The sequence below is a fragment of the Ochotona curzoniae genome, unplaced genomic scaffold (genome assembly GCF_017591425.1).
Source record: "Ochotona curzoniae isolate NIBS_2020 unplaced genomic scaffold, NIBS_Ocur_1.0 patch211, whole genome shotgun sequence".
In the NCBI taxonomy this organism is placed as follows: domain Eukaryota; kingdom Metazoa; phylum Chordata; class Mammalia; order Lagomorpha; family Ochotonidae; genus Ochotona; species Ochotona curzoniae.
The window spans coordinates 4628-30346 of record NW_024466764.1 but is presented as its reverse complement, the minus strand read 5'-3'; the positions used below and the strand labels follow the sequence as shown (position 1 = coordinate 30346).

The window sequence follows — 25719 nt, the reverse complement described above, 5'->3', positions numbered from 1 at the left end:
AGAAAGTGGACTGACTCATGGTGAATATTTTTGGTGGTGAGGCCTTGGAGAAATCAAGCCCAGTGCCCCTGCCCCTGCACAGCTCTCCTGGGAACACAGAGGGTCTGGGATGCTCCTTCTGACATATTAAAAAAAAAAAAAAAAAAAAAAAAAAAAGAAAGGAAAAAGCTGAAACCTAAGGAAGCTACTGGGATTTGGGATTTTCTTAAAAGGTAAAGTAAGTGATTTTTGCCTAGTGAAAAACTTGTTAATACTTTGAAAAGTCTGGACCCTCGTCCCCCATTAAAATTTCCTTTTGTCACCTATCTTTGCATTTTGCGAGCACATATACTTTGGCACCTTTGAAAAGAAACTTTAATAAATAAGGGAAGAGAGAGAAATTCATTAGTGAATGGTAATAAATAACAATAACTTAAATCTCAATAAATATCTTCTCTATATTTCTGTATCTGAAACAAGATGCATTGCATCGATTAGCTTGTCTGGTCACTGGTGACCACGCATCAGTGGAGCTGGGTATGTAACGTCTGTCTCTCTGTAAACCGACAGGCCAGGGTGGGGGGCTGGGCTGCCTGCCCCAAGGGCAGCCGCTGGGTCTTCCCCACTTGCTCTCCTATACCAATGCTGCTGCCATCGCCGGAAACCACAACTCTTCTGTTTCCAAGGACAGAAAGGAAATGCTCTCAGGTGTGTTTGAAATCATGAGGACAGCCTTTTGGATTCCTAAACAATTTCTTCCCACCCTGTGCACCATGTTCAGGGTCAACCACCAACTGTTATCCCCCCATAATGCTGGTAATACTAAACCCCAGGCCTCACCTTTCCAATTCAAAGGCTACTACTATTGCTCCTCCAATCGTTTCCCACCTCTCCTTTCCAGGGGATATCATCCCTGAGTGATAGGAAAATGCTCCTTTCTGACTTTGAGCAGGAAAACGTGATGACAAAGGGTGGACCTCAGGTGGATGGGCTCCCCAGTGTCTCTTGACACATGAATGCAAACCACAAGAGATACACGAGTGTGGTCCTCTGAGCACATCCGCACCTGCACTGGCGACTGGTGACAGTGGATGACGCCACAGGCAGCCAGGGACGCCAGCCCCGAGCTTCTGTTGACATGGTTGGCCATCCTGGAGAGTCCTGACAGCCTTTTGTTCTCTCTTTCTCTTCTGTCCAGTTTTCTGTGGCTGGATCTTCCTCTACCAGGCTCCCATGCCTGCTGCCTTCTTCTTCTTCATCCATATCTTCCTTCTCCTCCTCCTTCTTGGTCCTCTTCTTCCATTCTGGGCAAACATTTCCTGGGAACCTTGGTCCCTTTCTTTACACTGTAGCAGGAATGCAATACGCAGCAGTCTCTGGAGCCAGAGTCAGATACATCCACACCTTTTAGCGGAATGCTTTCTTAGAATATGGTAAACCAGGTTATCGTCCAAGAATGACAGGTCATCATCAAAGGCGATGGGTCTGCAACATGCCTGACCTGCCTTGTCGCTCACCAGCCTTTTACTTTTGGATAAGTTTTTGAGTATTTTGTCATACATTGTCTCAGCGGCATCACAAGAGCCACTGCAGTACCTAAAAATCAGTTCCTCCTTGGTTTCATAGCCCAAACCTAAGTCAGTGACATTTAAGTGTATTGCAGTTAAGACACAACCCCGATTTTTGCCCCTCTGGCCTCTCCGACCTTTTCCTCTGGAAGTTTCGGGGTTGGCAGCTGTAGCCTGCCGATTCCGCTCTCTTCTAGGAAGCACTGCCATTTGTTTATCTGGTGACCTTTTCAGTCTCCTAATGGTGGCTTGAATGAAATCCATGACATCGTCAAACTGATCAGGATAATTCTCTGGCATATTTGCTGTTTAAGGAGAAAAGAGAAAATGTCACATGAGATCATAGTGATCATGCCAGGCAGGCTTCGAGAACAAGGTGCCCTGAGAGTCAGCCACGATGGGACCCACAGCAAAACTGTCAGCCAGTTGAGCTACGTGACTACTGTAACTGTCCCCTTCTACCCTGTTCCCACCAGATAGGGACCGAAATGTTCCATGCAGTGCTTTGCAGACTCATGCGGTGGTTGACATATTACCCTGTGGAAAACAAATCTTTAGCTGTGTACCTGTCATTTGTAACAAGTCTACAGAGAGGCTGCTGTGAGCAGGCCCATCCTTTAGGGCTGAAATCTGGGCTTGCTCATGTAGCTGAGAGTGGTGGTTCTCACACCTCAATGTGTGGAATGCCCCAGAAGATTCACTGCAATGCAATTTCCCGGCTTTGCCCTGAGATACCCCAACTCACTTGGTCTAAGGAGGGACCAAAGAATCTGCAATTTTTAATAAGCCCTCAAGGAATTCTGATATTCAAGGTCTAAGCTTTGAGAAATATGGTGTTAGAGGGGGCAAAGGCTAAAGGCTCCCAACTTGGCTGCTTTCATCTGGAATACGGAGTAGTCTACTGAAACTGTGATGCCACATGATTATGTGATGCAAGAGCCATCTCCACAGAACTCAGGGAGAGCTCATGCATTCCATGCTTTTCCAGAACTTCCTGAAAAAAAGTGAAGAAAAAGCAAAACAACTGGTCCCTTACTAACAACGAGATGAACCTGCCACTTCACTGAAACAGCTTGACTCTAATGAAAAAGGATAGTGGTTCCTTCCAACAGCATTTATTATTTTTTTTCCAAAAATTGACTTATTTACTTACTTAAAAGTGACACAGAGAAAGGAAAAGACACACAGAGAGTAACTTTCCATCTACTGGTTCAATTCCCACATGCCCTACACCTGCCAGGGCTCTGCCAGTCAGAGCAGCCAGGACTGGAATCAGTGCTCTGTCATGTGCTGTGGGAGTTCCAAGTACCACAACATTGGCCCTTCCAACGGCTTTCAGTGACTCACAGCCACAAACAAGTAGAACCACTGTTTGTGGCTGGATGGCCCCCAGACTTGAGAGTGGGGACACATGTGGGCTGCCACATGGTCCCACTGTCTGGCTGCAAAAAACAGGACAAGAGATGCGTACTCCAGGAAGGCACCTTAGAGTAACAACGAGGGGGTGGTCCATCATCTGAGACTCATGGGTACAAGAACAAAGTAGCAGTCTCTTGCTATTTCCTGTCATGTCTCAGCAGCTGTTTGCTTTGGTTGAGTAGAAGACCACTGCTGGGAACAGCTTAATGGATTTTTAAAAGAAGAAAGAAATTCAAACTCCTATTTGCTAGGTAGTAAGCTATTATGCTTCTTTTATCATATTTTCAATTAATTTACTTTGTTTTGGGTTCTGAGTGGTTTAGAAATATGTATCTCAAAAGGGTTGTTAGCAAGAATAAAGGTGGTTCCCCCCCCAAGTCTGTGTTAAAATAAAATATAAATAATATATAACCAATGTCAAACAAACCTAATTAATAAATCACATCAGGTATCCTAATATGTAAGAAAACCTAGCTAAGGCAACTTAACCCTATGTATGTGCATGTAATAGATATCTACATGTATACTTAAGCTCACAAACATGCACATATCCCATATATGTACGTATGAGGGGGCAAGTTCATATAAATGTATATTAGATGAATTTCAAAATTTGGGATACAAAAGCAGGCTTATTTTTTTAATCTTATTTTTAAAAAGAGAGACAGAGATAGAATTCCCATCATTGAAAGCATTTAGTGACCAGGCCTGGACTGGGGTGAAAGCTGGCAGTCAGGAACTCCATAGAGAACTAGCACAGGAGTGGACAGGAGCCAGCTCCTAGATTCACTTCCTGCTGCCTGCCAGGGTATGCAGTTAGCAGGAACATGGAATCTGGGGCTTGAACGCAGATCCTCTAGTGTGAGATGTGGGAATCCCAAACAGTACTTCTAAACTTATTGCTTGATTCCATTTCTCCATAAACCCTTTGAAGCAGCCTGCTATGTATGTGAGTGGATAATATATAATGGAAAGGTTGAGGACTGCAATCCTAGATTGCTTCATTGCTTGGTAGTAGAAATTTAACATTGGAAAATTCCATTTGTAGAGGTCATAAACCTATTTTGGCCTTGGCTAAAGCCTCATCATCTCTTGCCTATGTAACTACAATAGCCCCGACCTGATCTTCCGCCTTCCATCTTCATCCTCTGCTCTAATGTGATCTATTTTCCACTCAGCAGCCAGGGGAATACTCTTAAACTCTGAGCTCAGGTCATGTCCTCCCCAACACTCAAAAATCTGCAATGCTCCCCATGTTTCCTCCAGTAAAAGCTGAGGTCCATATGCCCTGTCTAACCTGGCCACTTCTGTTTCCTCCACCTTGTTACTTACCTCTGTCCTCCCCTCCTGCTTCTCTTCCTACTCTCCCTCCTGTTGTCCTGGTTTCTCAAGTTCAACCCAGCTGGTATTGGGGCTAGACTGCCCTGTGCACACTACAGGATGGTTAGCAGCAATGCTGGCCCCTACCAGCACCTGCCAGTAGCACCCTCATCTTCGTCACCACAAGCCAAAGTGTCTCCAGAAATTGCCAAATATCCTTTAGGGATAGAATAATCTGGATTGAGAAGTACAGCTCAGACACAGCCAGGGACGCGGGCCTTTGTGTCTGTTCAGCCTTGATCTCTGCTTATCCAGAGCACCAGGGACCACTCCCATGTTTCCTGGTCTCTGCTCCAGTGCAGACACCAACAAGCCTCACCCTGACCTCCCTGTTTAAAATGCACTCCCTCAACTCCTAATCCAGAACCCCCTGCCCTGCTGCCTACCCCCACATGCTTACTATAGCCCAACACGTGGCCCCACTTATTTCTGCCTTTGTTACTTGTCTTTTTCTGATCAAATGCCAATGAAAAGAGGCAGGAACTCGGTCTGAATGGTTCACTGATGGACCACAAGTTCTCAGAGTAGGAATTGTTCTCTGGGGCCTCTAAAAGTGTTTGCTGAATGAATCAAGTCACTTTAGGAAGGGAAAAGAATTTGGAATTTTTCAAGGAATCAGTTGAGGCTCATTTTGTGAGAAAATGAAAGGCTACAGATTGAACAGCCTGCCTATGCATCACATTAGAGAGCTTATGATGCCCTGAGTGGCATTGTCATTTCCCATTACTTTCAGTGCACTCAGGTTCCATTTGGGAGAGGGGACTGGGCCAATAGGAGAAAACTTTGAACTGTCATTTTCTTTGAACTGCTTTCTTTCTTTTTCTTTTCTTTTTTTTTTTTTGTAAGGTTTATTTACTTTTATTGGAAAGGCAGATATACAGAGAGGAGGAGAGACAGAAAGGAAGATTTTCTCTCCGATGGTTCACTTCCCAAGTGGCTGCAACGGCTGGAGCTGAGCCAATCCAAAGCTAGTAATCAGGAGCTCTCCTGGGTCTTCCACATGGGTGCAGGGTCCCAACGCTTTGGGCTGTCCTCGACTGTTTTCCCAGGCCACAAGCAAGGAGCTGGATGGGAAGCAGGGCCACCGGGATACGAACCGATATCCATATGGGATTCTGGCGTGTTCATAATGAGGACTTTAAACATTATACTATCGCGCTGGGCCCCTGGACTGCTTTTTAATTCAACTTGCTTTAGGAGGAGGCTTCCTTAAAAAATTTTAAAAAAGAAACCTTTAAATCAAATGATCCAAAGAGACAAACTATTTTTTTTAATAAAATGAACTGTTTAATGCTGTTTGTGATGTCTTTAAATAAATAATTATACGAAATTTTTTAAAAAGATGTGCCTTTTAAAAAAAGATACTTCTAGAGAAAACTGAACTGCTACAACAGATATGTTAGAGATGATTAGTTAAGACACAAAAAGTCTTTGAGTTCCAAAACTACAACAGCATCAACTCTTCAGTTTATAATAGGATTCTCACATCCTGGGGTCCCTGGCTCTGTTCAAGAATTCCTGACTTGATGTAGGAGTCTGAGAACACTGAAGTTCAGAACAATTCACAACCAACTGAAGAGTGAGCACAAAGGATGAGATGTTACCACACTGATACAAATCAATGGGAGAACATTTGAGTTATACAGAGCCATGTTTCTGGTAGAGAGTCTCTTTAATTCTTACAAGCTACATAAGCTCACACCACCAGAGTTAGCACTTTAGTGTCCTTTTCTATCCTAAAATATTTTCTAGATTCTCAAAAAATATTTCCTTCTCTTCAGACTTTTTGATTCTGTGGGTGCCATAGGCTTTGTTTCTCAGAGAAGTCCAGTTAGATCTGAATTTCAGGAAGTGAATACTTTTAAATTAAAATAACCCCAAATATTGCAAGGGACAAGGAAAACAATATTCAGGACATACTTATGCCTCACTTTGAGGAGGGTTAGTCCTGTCCTTATTTTGAATTCTACCTGGGCTTTTTGGATGAATGCCATACAGTTCTGTGAATGCACAAATGACTTTAAGATTTTGCATGCTGTAGTAAACAGAGTACTAACCTTGAGTTAAAAGGTATTCTGGTATGGGTAGATACATGTCAGAGAATCTGTCTAAACCCATGCTCTGTCTAATTTGAAAGTGAATCCTGATGAAAACCATGAACTTTGGGTGATGAGGATTTGTCATACAGGTTCAATGTGAAGTCAGGGACTGCAGCAAATGTCCCCTTCTGGTGAGAATGCTGATGATGGAGGAGGCTTGGTATGTCTGGGAGCAGGTGGCACATGGGGGAAATCCCTGTACCTTCCTCTCAGTTTTGCTATGAACCCAAAACTGCTCAAAGAAAATAAAAGACATTTATCAAAAAGCGTTCCTGGAACCTGGAAAGCCCTCAGTTAAGCATGCAACAAGGCTAGAGCTGATGAAAACTCCTCTTTCCCCTGGGGAAAATCTCTTGGACACCTTGTTAAGTCTGACCTCAGGCTACAGGTGACCCTTACTGATCTTTTTAAAAAAATAGAACAAATATTTGAATTTGACATTTTAGAATAAGATTTCTGCAAACCAACAAATGACAGCATTGTGTTTTCCAAACCACAGAACAAGTAAGTGCTGTCTCTCTCAGCTAAATTCATAATCCCAAGCCCTTTGATGCCGATTACATTCCATGATAAAGAAAGCCTGAATGTATCGGTACTAGGCATCTGGGAATCATTAGGAGCCAAATACATCTGCAGAGGTGGGTGCTAGGCAGACTTCACTGAGCCTGTGCTTAAGAATTCTGCAGAAGTATCTATTTTAGTCCAGGCAAAGAACCTCCCCCAAACTGAGAAGCACACAGCAACCTCCATTTTCCAGGGATTCACTAAGCTGAGGGGTAGGTTTGAATTAGTTCTGTAACTTCAGACTGAATGATGCATCACTGTCTTCTTTGAAAGAACCTGGCTGGATGCCAGACACAAACAGCGCTCATTGGTCTTAACCATAATAGTAGAATACTTGTCAACTTCAAAAAAAAAATAGTCAACACTTGTTTATTTTCCACATCCAGTTGGAGGAGCTATCTTGGAAAACATGTCCATTTAAAAGCTAAGGTTTTTGAAAAATCAGGATGCTCAGATGCATTTAAGTCATCCTTCAGAGTGCGACCAAATATTTTGGCACTCAGCTATTTACACTGGTTTAACCTTGGTGTGTCCTTTGTATAAACAGTGCTATTTAAACAAATGAAACCTCACACTGGAGCACAAACTCCGGGGACAAACCCTTCATGGCAAAGACTTGCCCTCCCTTGATTATGGGGGAACAAAATAGTAATGTCGCCTTGGGAACAAAGCTCAGGGATAGGGACCACTTTGTAGAGTTGACTGTATTTTCACAGGGACTACGGTGAGGGCTCCAAATACTCCCTTAATAGCTGAACTCAAAATTATGTAACTGAAAACACTAACTCGGCTAAGCTGGCACCCATGGATGATACAGGATATATTCTCCCACAATATCAGATGGCACTTAATAAACAGTACAGATTAATTATCTTCTAATCACAGACTCATTTAGATGCTCCCAGCTGGGTGTCCCTCTCCCTCTGTGTCCTGGTTTTCAGTATGAATGTTCAACCGTGACCCCCAAGAGGGAAGCTGCAAAAGGGTGAAGGCATAACTCCCTACCCAAGATGGAAATAGACTCTGAGGGCAGAGGTGGGGTGTCTGAAGCTCTGAGGATTCCAAAGGAGAAGGGGGCCTGGCCCTGCTACCCATAGAGCCCTCTTCCAGAAGACAGGTCTTGCAGACCTGTCTACCATCTGCTTGTGAAAGGCCCCAGATGTTTCTTACTCTGGGGGATAGGAAGAAGGTTCTGCCTGACTACTGCCCTGTAGAGAATCGAACTTCAGGGACCTGGGAGGAAAAGGACCAGATGAGGGCCACACACACAAGAGCTGTGTCTGCAACCACTGTCTGGAGCTCCTCACTAAGAGGGCTGGTGCTGGGGACAAGGCTATAGAGCATAGTACATGGATTGCCATGGTTCCAGGCAGTCTGACCTGACATGGACAGCCTCCCAGAAAGGGCTGTTTGCAGAGCCTCTGATCTGGTCTGCTTTGCCTGCCTGTATTGCAGGTGAAGTACAAATTGCTCTGCAAGTCCAGCATCTGCAAAGCACAGGTTCTCTCTGCATGTCCATATACACATCCATGCATGCACATGTCCACATAGACACACACACATTACATATGTATGTGAAAAGGAAAGGTCATCTGAGGACGGATGCAACCACTCCAGAAGAGTCCCATGAATGTCAGGAGTTGAGGATCAGTTACTTTGCTCTTTCAAAAAGATAAAACTGTGCTTTATTTCACTAATAGTGAAATATAATTCTCAGAATTATCTGACTGACTCGTCTTTAGAATTCCTCATATAACAGAATTTTATCAGGCTCTACCTTCCGTAGTAGCTTTCTGGGAGCACTTGAAAGAGTATCAGTATTCAGGTGGGTGCGGGGGGGGGCAGGGATGGTGGTGGTGGCGGCTAATTTTCATATGAAATTTAAGGTGATACAGCCCTGGGAGGTGAAAGTAGGGCTCACGAATTCCTTGAAGGATGGGGAAGCTAAGGCTCAGAGAAGACATATCTTTGCTCCAGGCCCCAGAAAATGTGGACTTAGTTGTTTTAGTTTCACAGTTCCAACTTGTTTTAGTTTCTAAGTAAAAATTGCATTCCCAGGCAGCCTTTCATGACCCATGCCATGGGGGTCATTAACACTGAAACCAGAGCAAGGCATGTTGGTTTCACCTGCACACATTCACTGACTGCAGCACAGGAAGTGAGAGATACACTTGCTGTTGCAAAATCTGGTGTGAACTCGGATGACGTTAAGTAGGACCTGAAATCAGGCTGCTGTGGCGAAGGGAAAAGCCGTGCCACTCAAGCAGCGTCTCTCTGGTGCGCTGGCTCTTGCACGTCACTCAGGGGCAGGTCTGGCAATTTCCCAGGCAAAACCGGAAAACTAGCCGCCAGCAGTGGCGGCAGATCCAGACAGAGAGGCCCTGGCTCCGGAAGCTTCTCTAGCTCCCACTGGCACAGAACGATAAAGACTCGGCACAGAGGTGGAGAGGACAGAGCCTGAGATTCCAGGCCAGGGTCAGCTGATGCCTTGATGTGTGACCTTGGACTAGTCCCTTAACTCATAGAAGGTCAGCATGCTAGTCTTTGGGGCCTTCCTAGGGGAAACAGGCTGTGTTGTGGCTGGAAAGTGTTGCCAGGTACTGATTTTCAGTCACCTTTGCCAGGGAGACTATCTCTAGATGCCTGCCTGGGCAGCACTGTGGCTCAGCCACCACCAAAAGGCTAGGCTCTTCAACCCGACAGCAGATATTTCAGGATCTAGCAGGATTCAGTCTCTGTTTTACTTCTGGGCTCAGCATCTCTGCTATGCTTGAAATAATCACAGCCAATCCTCTCTCAAGCCATCTAGATAGTCATCTTTCTGTGCTCTATTTAAGAGAGGTGGAAAGATGCACAGAAAGAATCCTGCATGCGCAGCTATAAGCTCCCAGATCCAGTGTGAGGCATTCTTTAACCCCAGTTACTCCGTGCAAAAGTAGCAATAGACCAAGGACCTCTTAGAGCACATCCTACAACAAGCAGCATGCTAGCATTCTGGCAGTCTATAGCACCCAAAAGTCAAATCACCAAACTTGCCATTTTCTTAGATTCTCAATGTTATCTTTAAATTTTTAATTTTTAAAATAAAAAAATTGAAAATTCTCAATCGTATTCATGACTTTATTTCTATTTTTGCTGCTTAAAATATGTTAAGGTCATTTCCAATTCATGACTGAGGCTAGTCCTGCCCACAGTGAATGGTACAAAATGGATTGTGACATGGCCACTGCCAGCACTTGAAGGCCATCTGTGGGTTGTCAATGCCTGCTTGTTTCTGACTATCAGACACCTCTGAAGTGTGCTGTGTCATCCAGGAGAATGTTTTGGATTTTGGAGAAATTCTGTGAAGTTTTAATAGCCATCTGCTATTACTTCAAAATGATGAATTTGTTAGTTATTCAAACTTTTTTTAAAGTCACAAAGCAATGAATGCTGACACATCTTACATTATGCAAGGAGCATCCTTGCTTTCCTATTTTGGACACAGAATTCATCCAGCATCAGACAGAGCATTCTGGTCATTGCTCTCTTAGGCTAACTATAAGAGGGGTCTGCAACATTCACTTTCCTGGAGGCAATTGGCATCCGTGACTTTTACTAAGCCATTGTGGCCATTTCCAGAACTACTAGTGCAATCGTTCCATGACCAGTGGTTTGTTGACAATAAGGCACGACATCAGTTTATTTGAAAAGTATTTGCTTTGTAAAAACAGCAGCGTTTTGTTGTTTTTAAAAAAAGCATTTCTGGATTCTTTCAAGACAGAAGAAAAAAGACTATCAAGAATGCACACCACTCCAGAACATAGAAAAAGGAACCTCGGATGCAGTTGTGAAAACCACTCTGCCCACTAAAATGCTATTTGACTTGTAATCCCTAGCCACTTTGCCCAACATCACACACTTACTAGTTATATCATATCTGAAACTGCTATCCTATAACTCAGCTAAGAAAACTTGTAATAAATGTGCTGGAAATTACCCCATGAATACAAATAGCCAGGAACATTCCATTAGGGAACAGTGTATTCATTTCACTACTCAGAATCCAGTGCTCTGTTCTGAGTTCTGCCTATGTGGCCCCATACTTTTATTATAGTTATGTTAATAATTTTACAGTAATATAATACATTTCCAACCCCCAGGGAGAAAATGCCCATTTTTTTCTGCTTTTAAATCAGGAAAACATTCAACAGGGCGTCCATTTGTTAGCTAATTCATGGACTCCCTGGTGTGAGCTAAAAGCACTCTACTGTAGGCAATAAACACCCAGTGATAACAAGTGCACACCATGGGTTCTGCCTTTGTGAAAAATCTAGCAAGGCACAAAAAAATTATTAGGGGCAAGTAATGCCTTGAGCTTCCAAAGAAACCTAGTAGGAAGTCAAGCTTTCTTAATCCCAAAGAGAGGCCACCATCTCCCACTGGAATTCTGTGATCAGCTTCCTTCCACTCTTCCCAAGGGACTAGGTAAATAGTGGGTAAAAGAACCCTGAGGTGCTTAGGGGCTTGCATGAGAAGAAGGACTAAAAGATGAAAGGAAAAAAAGGGTGGAAAATTGTTATTTAAACTTGGTTGATAGATACCTTTGGTTGGTTATGAGGAGGGACTTTCTAACTGCCCAGTGAACAAATGTACTGAAATCTCAAAAGACTGTAAAGGTAGTCAATCAGGTATGGGCTCTAAAATCACTGCACTTGCAAAACTCCAATGCTTGATTTTTCTCCTCGCTGACTTGTGGATGCAGTCAGGAGAATCACATCTGAGCATCCCACACTGGATCAGACACTCTGCCTCTAGATCATGTTGAGCCCCATTTTCCCTTTCTTTAAAATGGGAGAGCCATACTTTACTTGCAGGTCAAGATGAATATGGTAATGTGAAAGAATTCTGTTCCATGTCCAGGCCACAGAAAGCATGTGACAAATAGTGCTTCAGAAAAGCCAGTGTCATGGCTTTTCTCACACCTGTGAGAATTCTCCAACTACATTCTAGCCCAAAGATCAACCCTGTAGTCTCTAGACAAGGCAAGATCACCCCTCAAAGGGGACTCAAACTTTGTCTTCCTTTCAGTCGAGCTCATTCTATGGGAGCTATGGCTTTTGCCCATAACGTGGGGCCCCTAGCATGGTGGTCTGGGGGCAGAATGTGCAGGTCTTTTGGGATCTGTGCTACCTCTTCTGAGTTTTTGGAAATGCCTGACATTTAACCATACAAGTTTTAGAATCCACAGACAAAGCTATATGTCTTTGTATCTTTGAATTGAAGTAGTGTCCCTCTGGGAATATGTGAAATTTCAGCAGCACCCATGGGTGGCAATGAGGGACTCACGGTCTACTGCACCTGCACAGGTGCAGTCCCTAGCACTGGTCTGCCTGGCAGTGCCCAAGCAGTGTCTCTTCCTCCCCCACATGCCTTATCTTTGCCCTCACACTTCACCTACAGAGCTGTGCTTCTCCTCTATCTCATGCATTTCACTGTGGGGCCCTGGCCCCAGGCAAACACCTTCAGGTGCCACCCAAAGACATTCAGGTGTGCAGGGCTCCTGGGAACAAACTGATATCATGTACTGCTTTATAACATGAGCACAGGGCATTATGAACATTAGACCGGGGTGTTTCCCAGTCTAATCAAATGGAAGTAATCAGATGGCTCTAAGTGGAAGGGCAATTTGGAAGACAGTAGCAAGAGAATCAAAACTATACAAAAATGTCAAGGTCAGAGGGGAGGGGAATAGACTTGGGAATTACTCTAGATAAAAGAAAGATAAAGATAACGGATTTAAAAAAAAGTGTAATGTATGATTAGGGATTGAAAAGAAGCCTGAAGAACATTATTGTCACAGTTGAGAATATGGGTTCCAAAGACTAGTAGCATAATACATGCATACATGCTGAGTTTCATGAGACTGAAAACTGGTTATGTAAGACCTCCTGTTTATTCTTGGAAGGGCTGTATTGAATGTTACAAGTGGTTCAGCAGTACAAAATGAGACAAATGCCCCAAAGAGGTCACTCAGTAAAGGGTTTTGGGTGTTCCTTGTTCTTGAATACCGGCAGAGTTGGAACCCCATATGAATCATGAAAAACTGACTGGGTGATGAGGCTAGGGGCTTATCTGCTTCTCTGTCCTTCTACACATCTGTGTATTCATCTTATAATTAAGGCCCCCAAAGTGTGACAATTTTCATTTCAATATTAACATGCATGTTTAAAGTGAAAATGAAGGTAGACCTTTTCTGAATCAAAAAATCAACATATTTGGGCCAACAGATTTAGTAGATATTTTGAAACAAGCTAAATTGGCAGGACTAAGGTCTTACCAAAAATCTGTTTAAAGTATATTAACAGTCTCTAAGTGGGAACTCATGGGGAAAACTTCAAACGTCCACTTAAAAGGGTGCAGTCATCCTTCCAGCTTTCTTGCTGGCTAGTTTGCGGGGAGATTGTTAATAGGCCACACATAAAAACAAGCCTTTCCACCTCACCTACCTCACCAAAGCCATGCAGTAATGGTTCTGGTTCTCCTGAGCTAATGGGGGCTTTTCCCAGTGGTGACTCAGTTCCCACAAGGACAACTGCTGTGGCACTCTGTGGTTGTGCTTAGTGCCATGTGTATGTCCCCTCTTCCTAGGCAGGATGGGAGTGATCTGAGACCCAGTATCTCCCTCTCAAATGTGCTTATCCAGGGAGACTTCTCAAGGGCATAAAAACGTGGGATTTTGTCTTTCATTTTGAGAAGCATCCATTCCTCGCTTGATATGGACACTTAGAGAAATCTATATTCTTTTCTCCTTAAAACAACCTGGACTGAGCACTGAAATAATACTGCGCAGGCCCAAGCAGCCCAGAAGGAAGTCAGAGATACAGCCTGGGGGAAATGTAAGCACACCCGCTCCTCCTTTCTGTGAGTTTGCTTGTTGGGTTTTCCTGGAAACCTGTGTTTCAGGGATAGTGAATCTGTCTCCAGCAAGCCAAATGTTTCTGTTAAGTCCACGAAACTGGGAGCACAGTCTGTATTAAGCCAAAAATTACTGGCTAGATTCTGGCTTCCCAAGCTTTGTGACCTCCAAGGGCTCTCTCTAGGAATCTTTTCTTCACCTTTCAAGTGGGGAAAACATATCTCCTCTGGTTCTGGAGAGCTCAGACTTACCTGACTTTGACCTTTTTGTTTAAAACTGAGCTACCTGCATGGGCAGAGCAAGGGGTGTTGTGGCATGAACATTGAGAATAAGTTTTTATTTGCAGTTAACTTTCTTACTTGAGGGCTAATAGGCTACCCAGCTGGCCCTATGGCCTAGAAACTAATTATAGATTAGAGAATATTCAAAATGCAGGACATACTTGTGCACAGTCTGAGTACTTTAGAGAGCATTTGGTGCAAAATAGCTCTGAAGTCAAATTCTTACTCTCTGTCACCTCCAGCTCCAGAGCCACCCAGAGCCACCCACTGCCACAGAAAGCAAAGCAAGCACCTTTTTTTTTTTTTAAATGGCTGAACTTTATAGCATCTCAGAATTCGGCTTTCACCTGCCAAGACACAATGAATTTCCTATCTCTTTTAAAGCACCTCTTGCTAGGAACTTGGAGACTTGTCTGTCTTCCTTGGTTCTGTCATCTACCCTTTTTCCATTTCATGGAAACAAATTCTATCCTGCTCACTGGACTAAAATGCCACCCTTTCCTTTCTCCAAACTTGCCCAAGATTCATCTTTCTTGTACCAACTCAATTCTGTGCTCTGAACTTCCAAGCCCAGTGACTTCACTGCTAACATTCCTCACCATGTCTGTGGTTCATATAAAGCCCTCATGACAGTTAAATCAACCTGTACAATTGATCCACCCACTCATCTGCCCATCTGCCATGGTTTACAAATAGCTCAGGTTATCTAAGGTCATAAATTTGCTTTTTAAGTCTGTTAGCATCTAGCATAGGAAAGACGTTTAATACTTCCTTTTTGGTTTAAGTTCAAGTAACTAATTAAAAAATAAGCATTTTAATCAAATGAAGATCTTACTGGCCATGAGTACTAAACAAACTAAGATCAAAGGAAAATTAGGAAAGGAAAATACCAGATACCTTTTATCAGCTAAGGTAGAAACTTTTGAGGATATTGCACAAGATATTGGGTCAGCTTGGGAATTCAAAGTCAGCTTTAAATGGTTTTCTCAGGTCTGCATTTGACATAGCAATTAACATGCCATGTGGGGAGCTTGTAATTCTTATCAGACTATCTGGACTTGAGTCCCAGCTCTGTTTCTGATCCTACCTTCCTGTTAATGAGCACTTGGGGAAGAACCAGGTGATTAGTCAAATATGTGGGTTCTTGTCACATGGGATACCCTGACTGAATGTCTGGCTTCTGGCTTGGTCTTGGTTCAGTCCTAGGTGTTGTAGTCATTGGGGAGTAAATCAGCAGGTACAAGACTATCTGTCTATGTTTGCGTTTCAAAAAAGGAAAAGATTTCTCCATCAGTGAGTTTGAAATAGACATCTAGACTTGGGGCAGAGTGAGATGTTGACCCTGCATGTTGAGTAAGGTATCAGTACCCCTACAAGTCTCAGAAATGCTAGATTGGGCATGTAGCTTAGTACTGAAGATGCCTGCAGCCCACGTTGAAGTATCTGGATATGTGTGAATCTAGGCTCTGGCTCCTGACTCCAGGTGCCTGTTGAGTCAGTACCTAAGAGAGAACAACAGTGGCTTAAGTAATTGCACTCCTGCCATCCCCCAAGGGAGACCTGGATTGTATTCATAGCTTCTGCCTTTGACCCAGCCCAGCCCCTACCATACAGGAATTTTTGGGTAGTGAACCAGCCAATAGGCATGCATGCATGCTCTCCTTCTGCCTCTTAAACAACATAAAAATAAAACACAAACTGACATGCAGATTCTTGATCCCATAAGATTCCAAATGTCAGAGCACTCCTCCAGTTTAGGTAGATACCTAGTACAGTATCATTTGTTCAAGTGGTTCATAAGCAATAACAAGTATATGTATTCTGAATTCAGTATCTGTTAGCATTAGGTTTGAAAGCTTAACATTTAATTCAATTACTGCACTAAAAGATTTCCTAGCTGAGAGATGGTAGGTTGAAGGTATACTAAAATGTTTTCTACTTAAAAAACACCTCAGATTCAGTGGCTGGCCAGATTATCTAAAACAGAAGCACTCTGTCTTCATGCAGGTAGACTCAAACACACAGCTTCCTACTACTTATACAGGAGGATGTGACTTCTTCCCTTCACCCTGAGGAAGAGGGTTTCCCTAACATGAGCATGGAGGGTCTCCCTAACATGAGCATGGAGGATCCAGTGGGAACAATTCCATGGGAAATATGTGGGTTGAGAGACTAGAGAAAGGACAGAGCTATGTCACCTAGGAAAAGCCAGGGCAGCTGACCTGGGGGCAGAATCCCAGACAAGACTGGCCTGCCTACTTGCTGACCAACCCACTGTGGGCCCAAAATAGCCTCCTCACAAGCCTGCATTTCTTCCACTCTTGTCTGTGCTAGGTCGTGCTACCTGAAATGCCCCCATTTAGAGCAGTGACCTGGCAGATGTTGTGGCAGAAGGGGTTCACTGTTTGTCCCCGGAGAGGCAGCCAGCAGTAGGAGAGGGCAAGTGGCCCCTATGGTGTGTGTCTATGGAGCACAGACTTTCCAAAGCAGTTCTTATTTCATCCTCGTGTCAGTGTCATGAGGCAGGTTTAACATGCTCCCCACCTTCCACAGGTAGGGATCCTGACTCTAATCTGCTTTAGCCCTTGCTTGTTGCACTTCCCTGATTTCTCTGCACTTCTGTAGAAGACAGCATGGAGACCATCACAATGGTCCTGTGACTTATACTTTAGCTATAGCATGGTTTACACAGGGTTTCTTTTCTGTGTGATAGCCTGAGAACTTGCCAGCTCGGTTTAAGAGGTTGTTCTACAGGGAATTTGCTACCAAAGTGGCAGAATATAATTCTACTATATTACAGTAAATTGGATTTAGGTGTAATTATGGTTTAACAATGCGAATTTCCTTCTATTTGGCTTCCAGTTTCATACAAATTAAGGCTGCCATCCTGGTCCTAGGTTCCTTAATGCTTTATTTGTCAGATGTATTGTTAAGTATGTTCTACTTCTGACTACCAGATTTACCAACGTATTCCTAGCACTTAGGACAGTACTCAGCACACATAAAGTATGTGCTAAATGAATATATGACTCATGTAGATTGCAACTTATAAAACCATGTGCCCTTTATGCTTTTACTTGGGAAATACATCTAGGATTGAGATGGTGACTGTGAGTAAAATGAGCTTTGAATGAATTCAGACAACACAGTACAACGTGGTTTTAGTTACTAGTTTAAAATTTTTCCCATTTTAAGTGTTTCCCCTCCATAAAAAGTGCATCTTAAAGGTTTGGGGAAACTGATGCCAGCTTTGGCAGACTCTCCTTATGAATGAATCTCTGGGCCTTTCAGACTAGCTGTTTTACCCCCTTTCAGTCTGAGGACTGCAAAGGATTTCCATTCAGCTCTCAGATGCTCTGGCATCTGTGAGGTCCACTTTGCAGCTTCGTCTCACACCTGCTCTAATCACCCTTTGCAAAAGACACTGGCAAAAAGCAAAGTAAATGTACAGGGATAGCTAAAGGGAAAAGTCTTGAATGTCTCAGGGGACGGGGGAGAGGGGAGGTGAAGGAAACCATTAACCTGTGAGTTTAGACAACTTACAAGGCGCGATAGGAGCAGCGTGGACCAAGTTAGAGCCAATTAGCAGGAAAGCCAGTTGGCTAACTGTGGGTCCTGTTTGGTTAGCTCCTACTGTGAAAATTTAGGACATCCACAGTGGAGCCAGCAGAAGACATAGAGCCTCAAGGGCGAGTGTGCAGACAGATCAGGGACCAGTGCTTTTGAAAAGCACAGGGCGCTTAATGTGACATCAAAGTCCTTTCACTTGATCCCTAAGCTGCACAGATTTGAAGGGAACTAGAGGGTTGAGAATTTATGGTACTTTCTACTTTCAAATGAAATGCAATGACTTAATGTTTTTTTCCCTAAGCCTTAGCCAGTTGCTCCGTGTGCAGTGCAGGATATAAATGTCAGTACTGTGACAGGGGCGTGTTGACACTGGTGGAGTGTCCAAAGTCTGCACACTGTCATTGTTTGGCCTTCCTTGCACTGACAGCTTGCTACCGAACTGAACATACCTGGAAAGAAATCAATTTGGCTTAGAATGCCGCTGAGTTTCTCCTTGGGAATGTTTCTCTTTCAGGTCTCCTCTAGGATCAATTAGGTCTCCCATAGCTAAAACTGAATTGGGTGTGTTCTGCTGGTTCAAATGCAGATTGAGTAATCAGAAGCTTGTCCGCTGCTTCCTTTGTCGTTTTGTACTTGGGTGAGTCACAGATTGTGTCTCTTTAGATATCATCAAGCTATTACTGACAAAACCCTGGTGGCACATCAGGTTCACTGGGAGTGGAGTGGGGGTGGGAGGTTCTCAATTTCCAGAAACCCAGGACCACTCTATGCCAAGTAAATCTGACCCTCCTAGGGTTAGGTCCAGCACTGGTCTTCAAGGTTCCCCAGGTGATTCCAATGAGCATGGGCTTGTCCTAAGGACTGGCTGGGATAGGACTATACAGGCCAAGGGGCAGATCTCAGAGCCACTGATGATTTGGGTCAGAGTTGCCTCTTATTGAACAGGTATAAGGTTCCAATGAGTTTAAAATAACTCATCTGTAACCCCACAGCTAGCTGAACACAGAACCAGGATACTCTGTGCTGAGGCTCCATGAATTGATCGACACTCTCATTTTTCTTCCCTGAACATCCATGCTGGAGACCCATCCTCAGGCACCGCCTTTCGTTGCCACAGCCTGGCCGGCCCCTGAACAGAGCACCAGGTCCTGAGCTCTCAAGCATGCGGCTCCAAAGAAGCATTGTGCATGTGACATAAGGGAAAGTCTTTACAAATAGGCTGATATAGGGAACTGACGGAATTTCATGGATTTTGATCTAAGGGATCACCATGTCCTGTTTGTAATCCTAAATCACTCTTGAAGTTATAATCTACCTAATTTTCAAAGTTGCACTCTTTGTTGTGGGATTTCCGGGAAACTGTTAAGCATAAAATATCCCATTTCCTGGGGTTTTTTCCTGCCCCCTAGGTCCCTAGCCTTGGAGGATTCTTAGTTGATGGCTGACTTGGACTGGCCCATCTGAACCCTGATGGTACTGTATTAAGTACAGAACTCCTGGTGGGATAATTCCAGTGTGTGGGTGGGAGTGGGGGAAGGCAGAAGGAGTGGCCATGTGATATTCTGGTTACACACAGCTCTCCTGCCCTATGCTAGGGGCAATGTCAGCGTTTCAACTGCTACCTTCTAAAATCACATACCTCTTTGATAGGCACTATAACTTCATGTAGGAAGACCCTGTTTAAGCAACACATTTCTGACCAGAGGAAGGTAAATTTATCATTATTAGATCACAATTGACATGCCTCAATTGAATTGCGTCTAAAACCTGTCAACTTGCAAGCGGCACAGACCCGTACTCTGACAAGAACAACCCTGACTCTGAATTTTTTTTTTTGTCTCCACACACATTGGTGAACTACAGCTTTCCCCCTTAGTTCCAGCCGGCATAATCTCCCCTTGTGCTTCTCTAGAACTGAACTTTTCTGAACAGATTTGACACTCCCCAGATATTTATTTGTTCTGGAAATTGAGGACCTTGTGCGCTTTTTTTCCCCCCTTTTATTCTGTCTCTAGCTTTTGTGAAAAGCCTGGCCTCTTGCAGAAGCAGTTTAGGATAAAAGTACATTGTTTTCAGCACGAAGCAGGGCTGGGCAGGCACAACAAAACGGATAAAGAGCTTGGTGGGTTGGAGGGGAGGGAAAGAACTTAAAAATGGAGGAGTGGAGCTGTATATGGGGTCGGGAAAAAGTGGGGGTACCTGGGCGTGTTCCTGTCGTGGTCTGAATCTCTGTTCATCGGGCAGTTTAAGGGACTGAGGGAAGGTTCCACACTAACTGCTGAGCAAAGCAGCTCGTGGCTTATACAGGCAAGGCATACAGGACGGTGGTGCACTTCCGGGGGGGGGCTACGGCATCCACCAGGTGCGTGCAGGCGCGGGTAGGGGCGGCGAGGGGGGTCCACCAGCGGTCCCCGCCCCCGCGGGGAGGGAACGGTTCTTACAGTCACGGCTCAGCGCGAAGGGCGCGCGGCGGCGGCCAAGGGAGCGGTCTTCGGCGGGCACCTCGGGAGGCCTCTTACCGGCGGGCAGCGGGAAGGCGGACGCGGTGTGGAGCAGCACCAGGCAGACAGCCACGACATCCCATAACTTCATCTTAGAGTCCCGTCCGGCGGCGGCACCTGTGCGGGCGGGCCAGCGGGAGACGGAGGAGAGAACCGGCAAGAAGACTTGTTAGGCTCGTGCGCCCAGGGCGCGATATCCCCCGCCCATCAGGTCCCTGCGGGCCCCTTCCAAACTCCTCCAGCCTTCCAAACTCCTTCCAAACTCCACCACCCTCCTCGAGCACGGCTGCACGCCTGCCGTTTGTTCCCCTGGCTCTCCTCTGCCCTCCTTTCAAGTTGCTTCCTCACTTTCTTCTCCCAGGTGTGACCCAGAAGCAGCTCTTGCTCCCCTGGCCAGGCCGCGCCTGACCTTTTCCTCTGCCACCCTGCCCCTAGGGTAAGATTTTCAAGCACAGCCATTGCCACCCGCACTCCTAGGCTGGGAACCCACTCCGTTCCACACCGCAACAGGACACCCAGATTCCTGGGCAGTCCTCGCTGCAAACGCACACCTCCTCCCATTTCCTGGAGGGCACACTCTACATGCCCCCCCCACTAGACATTCCCCCCCACTAGGTATTCCCCCACCAGAGATCCAACCCAGGAACGCTCGTAGGCTCCCAGGACCTATCATGGTCCTTGGGTAAAAACAGCTGGGTCCTACAAGCTCCCAGCTATAGGCGGGGCAAGGCTGAGGATGGGGGGAGGGAGGGGTGCCACTGAGTGCGATCTTTTCCTTGCTTCTTCCCTCCCACCTAGATAAGACACTACCGGGGAACAAGAAGTTAGTAGAGACCTGGAGAATCTGGGCCCACGTGGGAGTATTTGGGTTAAAGTTACTTAATTACTCGAAGCATGGCCTCGACTTAAAATACTAGTTCCATCTCTTAAGGTTATGGACATCAAATAGCGCACGGGGAGCTCCAGAGGAGTATACATTAAAGGCTCAACATAGCCCCTGCCATTTTCACCCTCTATTCTTGTTTATGGCGAGATTCTGGTTCTAATCCGTTCCCCTCCCAGAGCCCCACCCACGCTTGGACGTGCGCTGGCAACCTGGCCTAGGTTGTCCCTCCCCAGGAGCGGGGTCGGGGCTCACTTTGTTAGAATGAGTGACGAGTCTCGGTTTAGATTCTCGGGCCCCACACCCCTTAAAAAGAAGGCCTCATAGACAACGGGGAGGGGGGTGGTAAGAAAGTCACCCCTGACTTGAGGCCAATGAGGCGGCGAGGAGGGGCCGAGGCACCTAGGGGTGAACTGTCACCAGCGCTCTTCTTCCTGCTGTTGTTCTCTCCAGGGACAGACAGAATCCTCAGGGGATTTATGCAGGTGCTATTTGTGCGCAACAACTCCCTCCTCCAGGTAAAGAGGATTTGGGGGATTCCCCCTCTCCCTGTGGTGGGGAGAAGACTTTCCAGGTAAATGTAGAAACTTTTCCATTACATTAAGAACAGGCGCACCTGTCTCCATTCCATAACTCCCCATAGCCCTAACCTCCAAGTTCCACGTGGCACCCCAAGCGTCAAGGCCGGGTGTAAGCGCTGAATTTAGTGGCCACCTCCCACCACTACGGAGATGAATTCATTTCCCAGCCCTGGGGCATCCGTTTGTTCACTCTGCAGCTGTTGGGCTCCGGCAGTGTGGGGACTGGGAAACTTTAAACAGGTTTGCAAACCCTGGGAAAAGCCACGTCTCAGTCTCAGACTCAGGGCGCACAGGCTAAAGACCAGCGTGCCAGGTGTGCCTCCCGTCCCCCCTGGGTGCCAGGTCTCGGGTGCATGTAAAATGGCTAGCAATGCAGACCAGTAGCGAGACGCAGGGCTGATGCTCCATTCCAAAAGGTTCTTCTCCCACCTTTTGTTTGTTTTTGTTTTCCTCCCTTCTCTTGGCCAACTGAGGGCTTTTTAAATTGGACGTAGAGATCCTCAGTTACAAGTGTGGCGAAGCTGGCAGAAGAGGACAGAGTGGAAAACTCCTCGCCCCGCCAGAGGAGGCTCCCACCTCCTGCCCTGTTGTCGGAGTCGCCAGCGTTCACAAAGAGCTCCCGTCCCAGGACCAGGGAGGGCGCATTCCTTGCTCCAAGTGCCGCCAGGGGACCCCATCCAATCAGAGTGGCTTTTCAGTCCCCCGTATTTTGCGGGGCGCGGGGAGAGGGGTTCCAGGAATGGCGCATGCAACCATTTCCTCTGGGTCCATCGGGGTCTTCTTCACCCAGGGCCTTCCCAGATTGAGTCTGTATCACTTGCCCCAAACTCATGTACAATTGTGCTGCCATGGTTCCCCCACCTCTCCGCAACTATATCACCTTTTGCTGCGTATGCTTGTCGCTTCACACGCTGCCATGTGCGAGAACCCAGCTCCCCCGCAGTAAGTCTTCGGGGCCAGCTAACCCCGCACCCCCTTTGTTTGTTTGTTTGTGGGTTTTTTTTTTTTTTTTTGCTAGGCAAAGGTCGATCCTCCGGTGAGGTTTGGACAAATGTTTTCCAGAAGGGCACCTGGTGGGTCCCCCAGGGTAGGGCGGAGAGCAAATCCAGGAAAACCCGCGGATTCTGCAGAAGCCGCCGCTTGCTCGCTCGCTCGTCTCCCGCCCGCGGGTTGGCCGCGGGACGCTTCTGAGTTCCCGGCACCAGGGGGCACCAGAAACCGCCCGAGTCCCCACTGTGTCCACTGGGCCGACAGACTGCGTTGTCATTTTAAGTAGAAAACCGGAGAACCATAACTGGCTTCACCACCCTCTCTAAATCCGAAGCAGCCCCGGGGATCTGCGATGTCCTAGCCGACATCCCTGCAGCTCAGGCTCCCTCTTCTTTCTCTCCCGGTTTTCCCCTTCCCATTGCGCGGAAAACCTTGGCAACCTGCTTCTTCTAGACACCTTCCTTCGCCACCCCACTCTCCGGCCCCTCCCCTGTGTCCCCGCGGCGGCTCCGGTGCGGGCGGCACTCCCGGCTCCAGAGCCCCCACCTCCTGTCCCCCGCACCTCCCTGTACCTGGCCGGCTAGAGGTGTGTTTGCATTTAGCCTTAGACCCAGGTCTCAGGCAAGCCTGGGGCGCTGAGGTTGGGGGCGGTGTTGGCTATAAACTTGGCTGCTTTCTCAGGCCGCAGGGACAGAAACTACAGAAAGATCCATTGCCTTTCTGAACTGCGCCGGGTGTCCTTGGCTGATGGCGGGGGTGGGGAGGGAGTGTACATGCTTAGCTCCCCACCACTGTGATTCCCCGAGGCGAAGCCAGGAAAAAGAAGGCCGGGTGCTGCTAGCAGGCTAGCCGCAAAGGCGGCCCTGCAGCGAGGCCAGGCTCCAGGTCCTGGGGCAGCCGAACCTCCTGGGGCGGGGGTGGGCTATGGCGCGCTTCCCGGACACCCGGACACTTGTCACTTGTTGAAAAGGCGACACCTCCCACACGCCCAGGAGAAGACTCAGCCAAACCGCGATGGGGCCGAGCGGAAGCCCCGTGGCTCCCACTTGGAAGGGCCTTTGCGGGACGCGGTGTTGTGCGTGAAGTGATAGGGCTGCGGCTCTTCCTCGAAACACTGGAAAGTTGCAGGGTCCAAAACCCTGAGTTGGAAGGGCTCGCGCGCTCCCACACATCGGGGCTGGGGGCGGAAATGTTGTGTCTGGCCCAGCAGTCTAGGGGCTAGGAAGCCCTCTGCCCGCACTCCAGGGAGCGCACCCTCAGCTCTGCAGACGGGTTCAGCCTTGCGCTGAAAACTAGAGAGGCGGCTGGAGGTTTGGGGGAACCCCCAGGTGTGCATTCCTGGCGAGAATTGGAGAGAGGGGATTTCTTCCCACCAGTTGGGCTGAAAACCAAACCACCACTCAGCTGCTCAGATGGTGCCAGGCAGTGGTGGGTAGGCAGGTGTTACTGGGAGGTGGAGGCACCGAGCACGGGACTAAAAAGGTCACGAACCAACACCTGGGTGGCCTAGGCGAGACCCTGAGGAGTCCCAAGTCTGTTGGAGAAGGACTTGAGTCTGGGACATCCCAGGGCCCCCTCCCTCTCCGACCCTCCATGGGAGCACGCGCGCTAGCGACCGGGTTCCCAAAAGGGCGAGGGGATATGACTTTGCAAATACCTGGCCGGAGGAGGCTGCCCTCTATTTTTAGGATCGCAGCACCTTCGCCTCAAGTCGCTCCCCCGGGCCTGCGCTTTCCCTCTGAACAGATCAAAAGTAGCTCAACAGTTAAGTTACACTTGGGGCAGTGAGCTCCTTTGCAGCTGGCGCGGACACTCCGCAGCTGGCGATGGCTTCCGAGGTGACCCGAGCCGCACATCGAGTCTGGGAGGGAGATCGCCTCTCTCTCTCCGGTATGGCGGGGTCTGCGGGCATCAGGGCCCCCACTAATTTTCGTCCACGTGGAAAAGGCAACCTGCCCCTCCGTGTTGCTGGCCTGGCTCTGTGTCATCCAACTTATTTCTCTGTCTCTCTCCTCCCTCCTAGGACTCCCTTTAGTCTTCCCGCTTTCACTGCCTGCCCGCCCCGGGGGTCAGCCGCACCCTTCAGTCTAGTGTACCCTTCAGCCCGCTGCTCCCGCCGGCGACGCAAACGCCTCCCCTCACCCCCCGCCCGCTCCGCTCACTCACCTCGGATCCGGTCTCCGCAGACCTCCAGTTGGACATTAACTCCAGGTGCCCCGAGTCCCAGCCAGGAGACCCATCCGGGCCGAGGGCAGGAGCGCGGAGCCCCGCCTCGTAGGTCAGGGGTTCGAGTTCGCAATCCTGGGGTTGCGCGAGGCTGCGAGGGCACGCCGGAGGCGGCGGCCAAGGTTCCAGCCGCCGCCGCCGCGAGAAGGGAGAGGGCTGCCGACACCTCCCGCGTCGGACCTCCGTACTCCCAGAAGCCCAAGTCCGAGCAGCCGCTGTCCCTGCCTTGGGTGGGGGGTGACACGGCTGTGCGCGCCGTGCTCTTGGCGGGGGCTGCACGGGCCTGGGGCGGCGCGGGCGGCTCAGCGGCGGTCGCCGCACTCTGCGCCTCCTTGGGGCGCTAAGGCTGGGAGCGCAGGACGGGCCTGTCTGATGCTGCCACGGGAGCCGAGGAGGTCTTGCCTGGAGATCCGAGCGAGACAACACCACGTCAACCGGCACGGGGAGTCCCGTGAAGACATGAGGGCGCCAGGAGCGCAGGCTGGTCGTCGAGATCCCGGGGCCGGGTGCCGGGTGGGGGGAGGGGAGGCGCGGGGCCCCGGGAGGGGAGGGGTCGGGCGGCGGCGAGGCCGGCGGTGGGGGAGGGAGACGAGGGCAGCGAGGAGGCGCCGAGCTCCCGAGGCGGGGGTGCGAGTGGGTGACGCGAGACGCCCCTCCCCGGGGTGCAGGGAGAACGCTGAGCGCGTGCAGACGCCGCCCGGCTCGCGCCTGCCCTGGCCGGGTAGATCCGGAGGAACGTGCGGAGCTCCGTTCAGCCCGACTGAAGGGGGGCAATCCGAA

The 25719-nt window shown here is 47.8% G+C and overlaps 1 protein-coding gene across 3 annotated transcripts; it reads right to left on the bottom strand.

Annotated features, from left to right (window-relative positions):
• Positions 1–1362: 1362 nt before the first annotated feature.
• LOC121166703 (glial cell line-derived neurotrophic factor) lies at positions 1363–25136 on the bottom strand. Of its 3 annotated transcripts, none has more exons than XM_040995952.1 (3): positions 24880–25136; positions 20200–20376; positions 1363–1852 (listed from the first exon to the last, which is right to left on the bottom strand). In XM_040995952.1, exons 2-3 carry the CDS (start codon positions 20348–20350, stop codon positions 1368–1370), a joined length of 636 nt encoding a protein of 211 aa, XP_040851886.1. In that variant the 5' UTR covers positions 20351–20376; positions 24880–25136; the 3' UTR covers positions 1363–1367. The 3 variants fall into 3 exon arrangements, with proteins under 3 accessions (XP_040851886.1, XP_040851887.1, XP_040851888.1); XM_040995953.1 differs by lacking the exon at positions 24880–25136 and adding an exon at positions 21857–21884; XM_040995954.1 differs by having other exon boundaries at positions 1368–1852; positions 20278–20376; positions 24880–24934.
• Between the last annotated feature and the right edge of the window lie 583 nt (positions 25137–25719).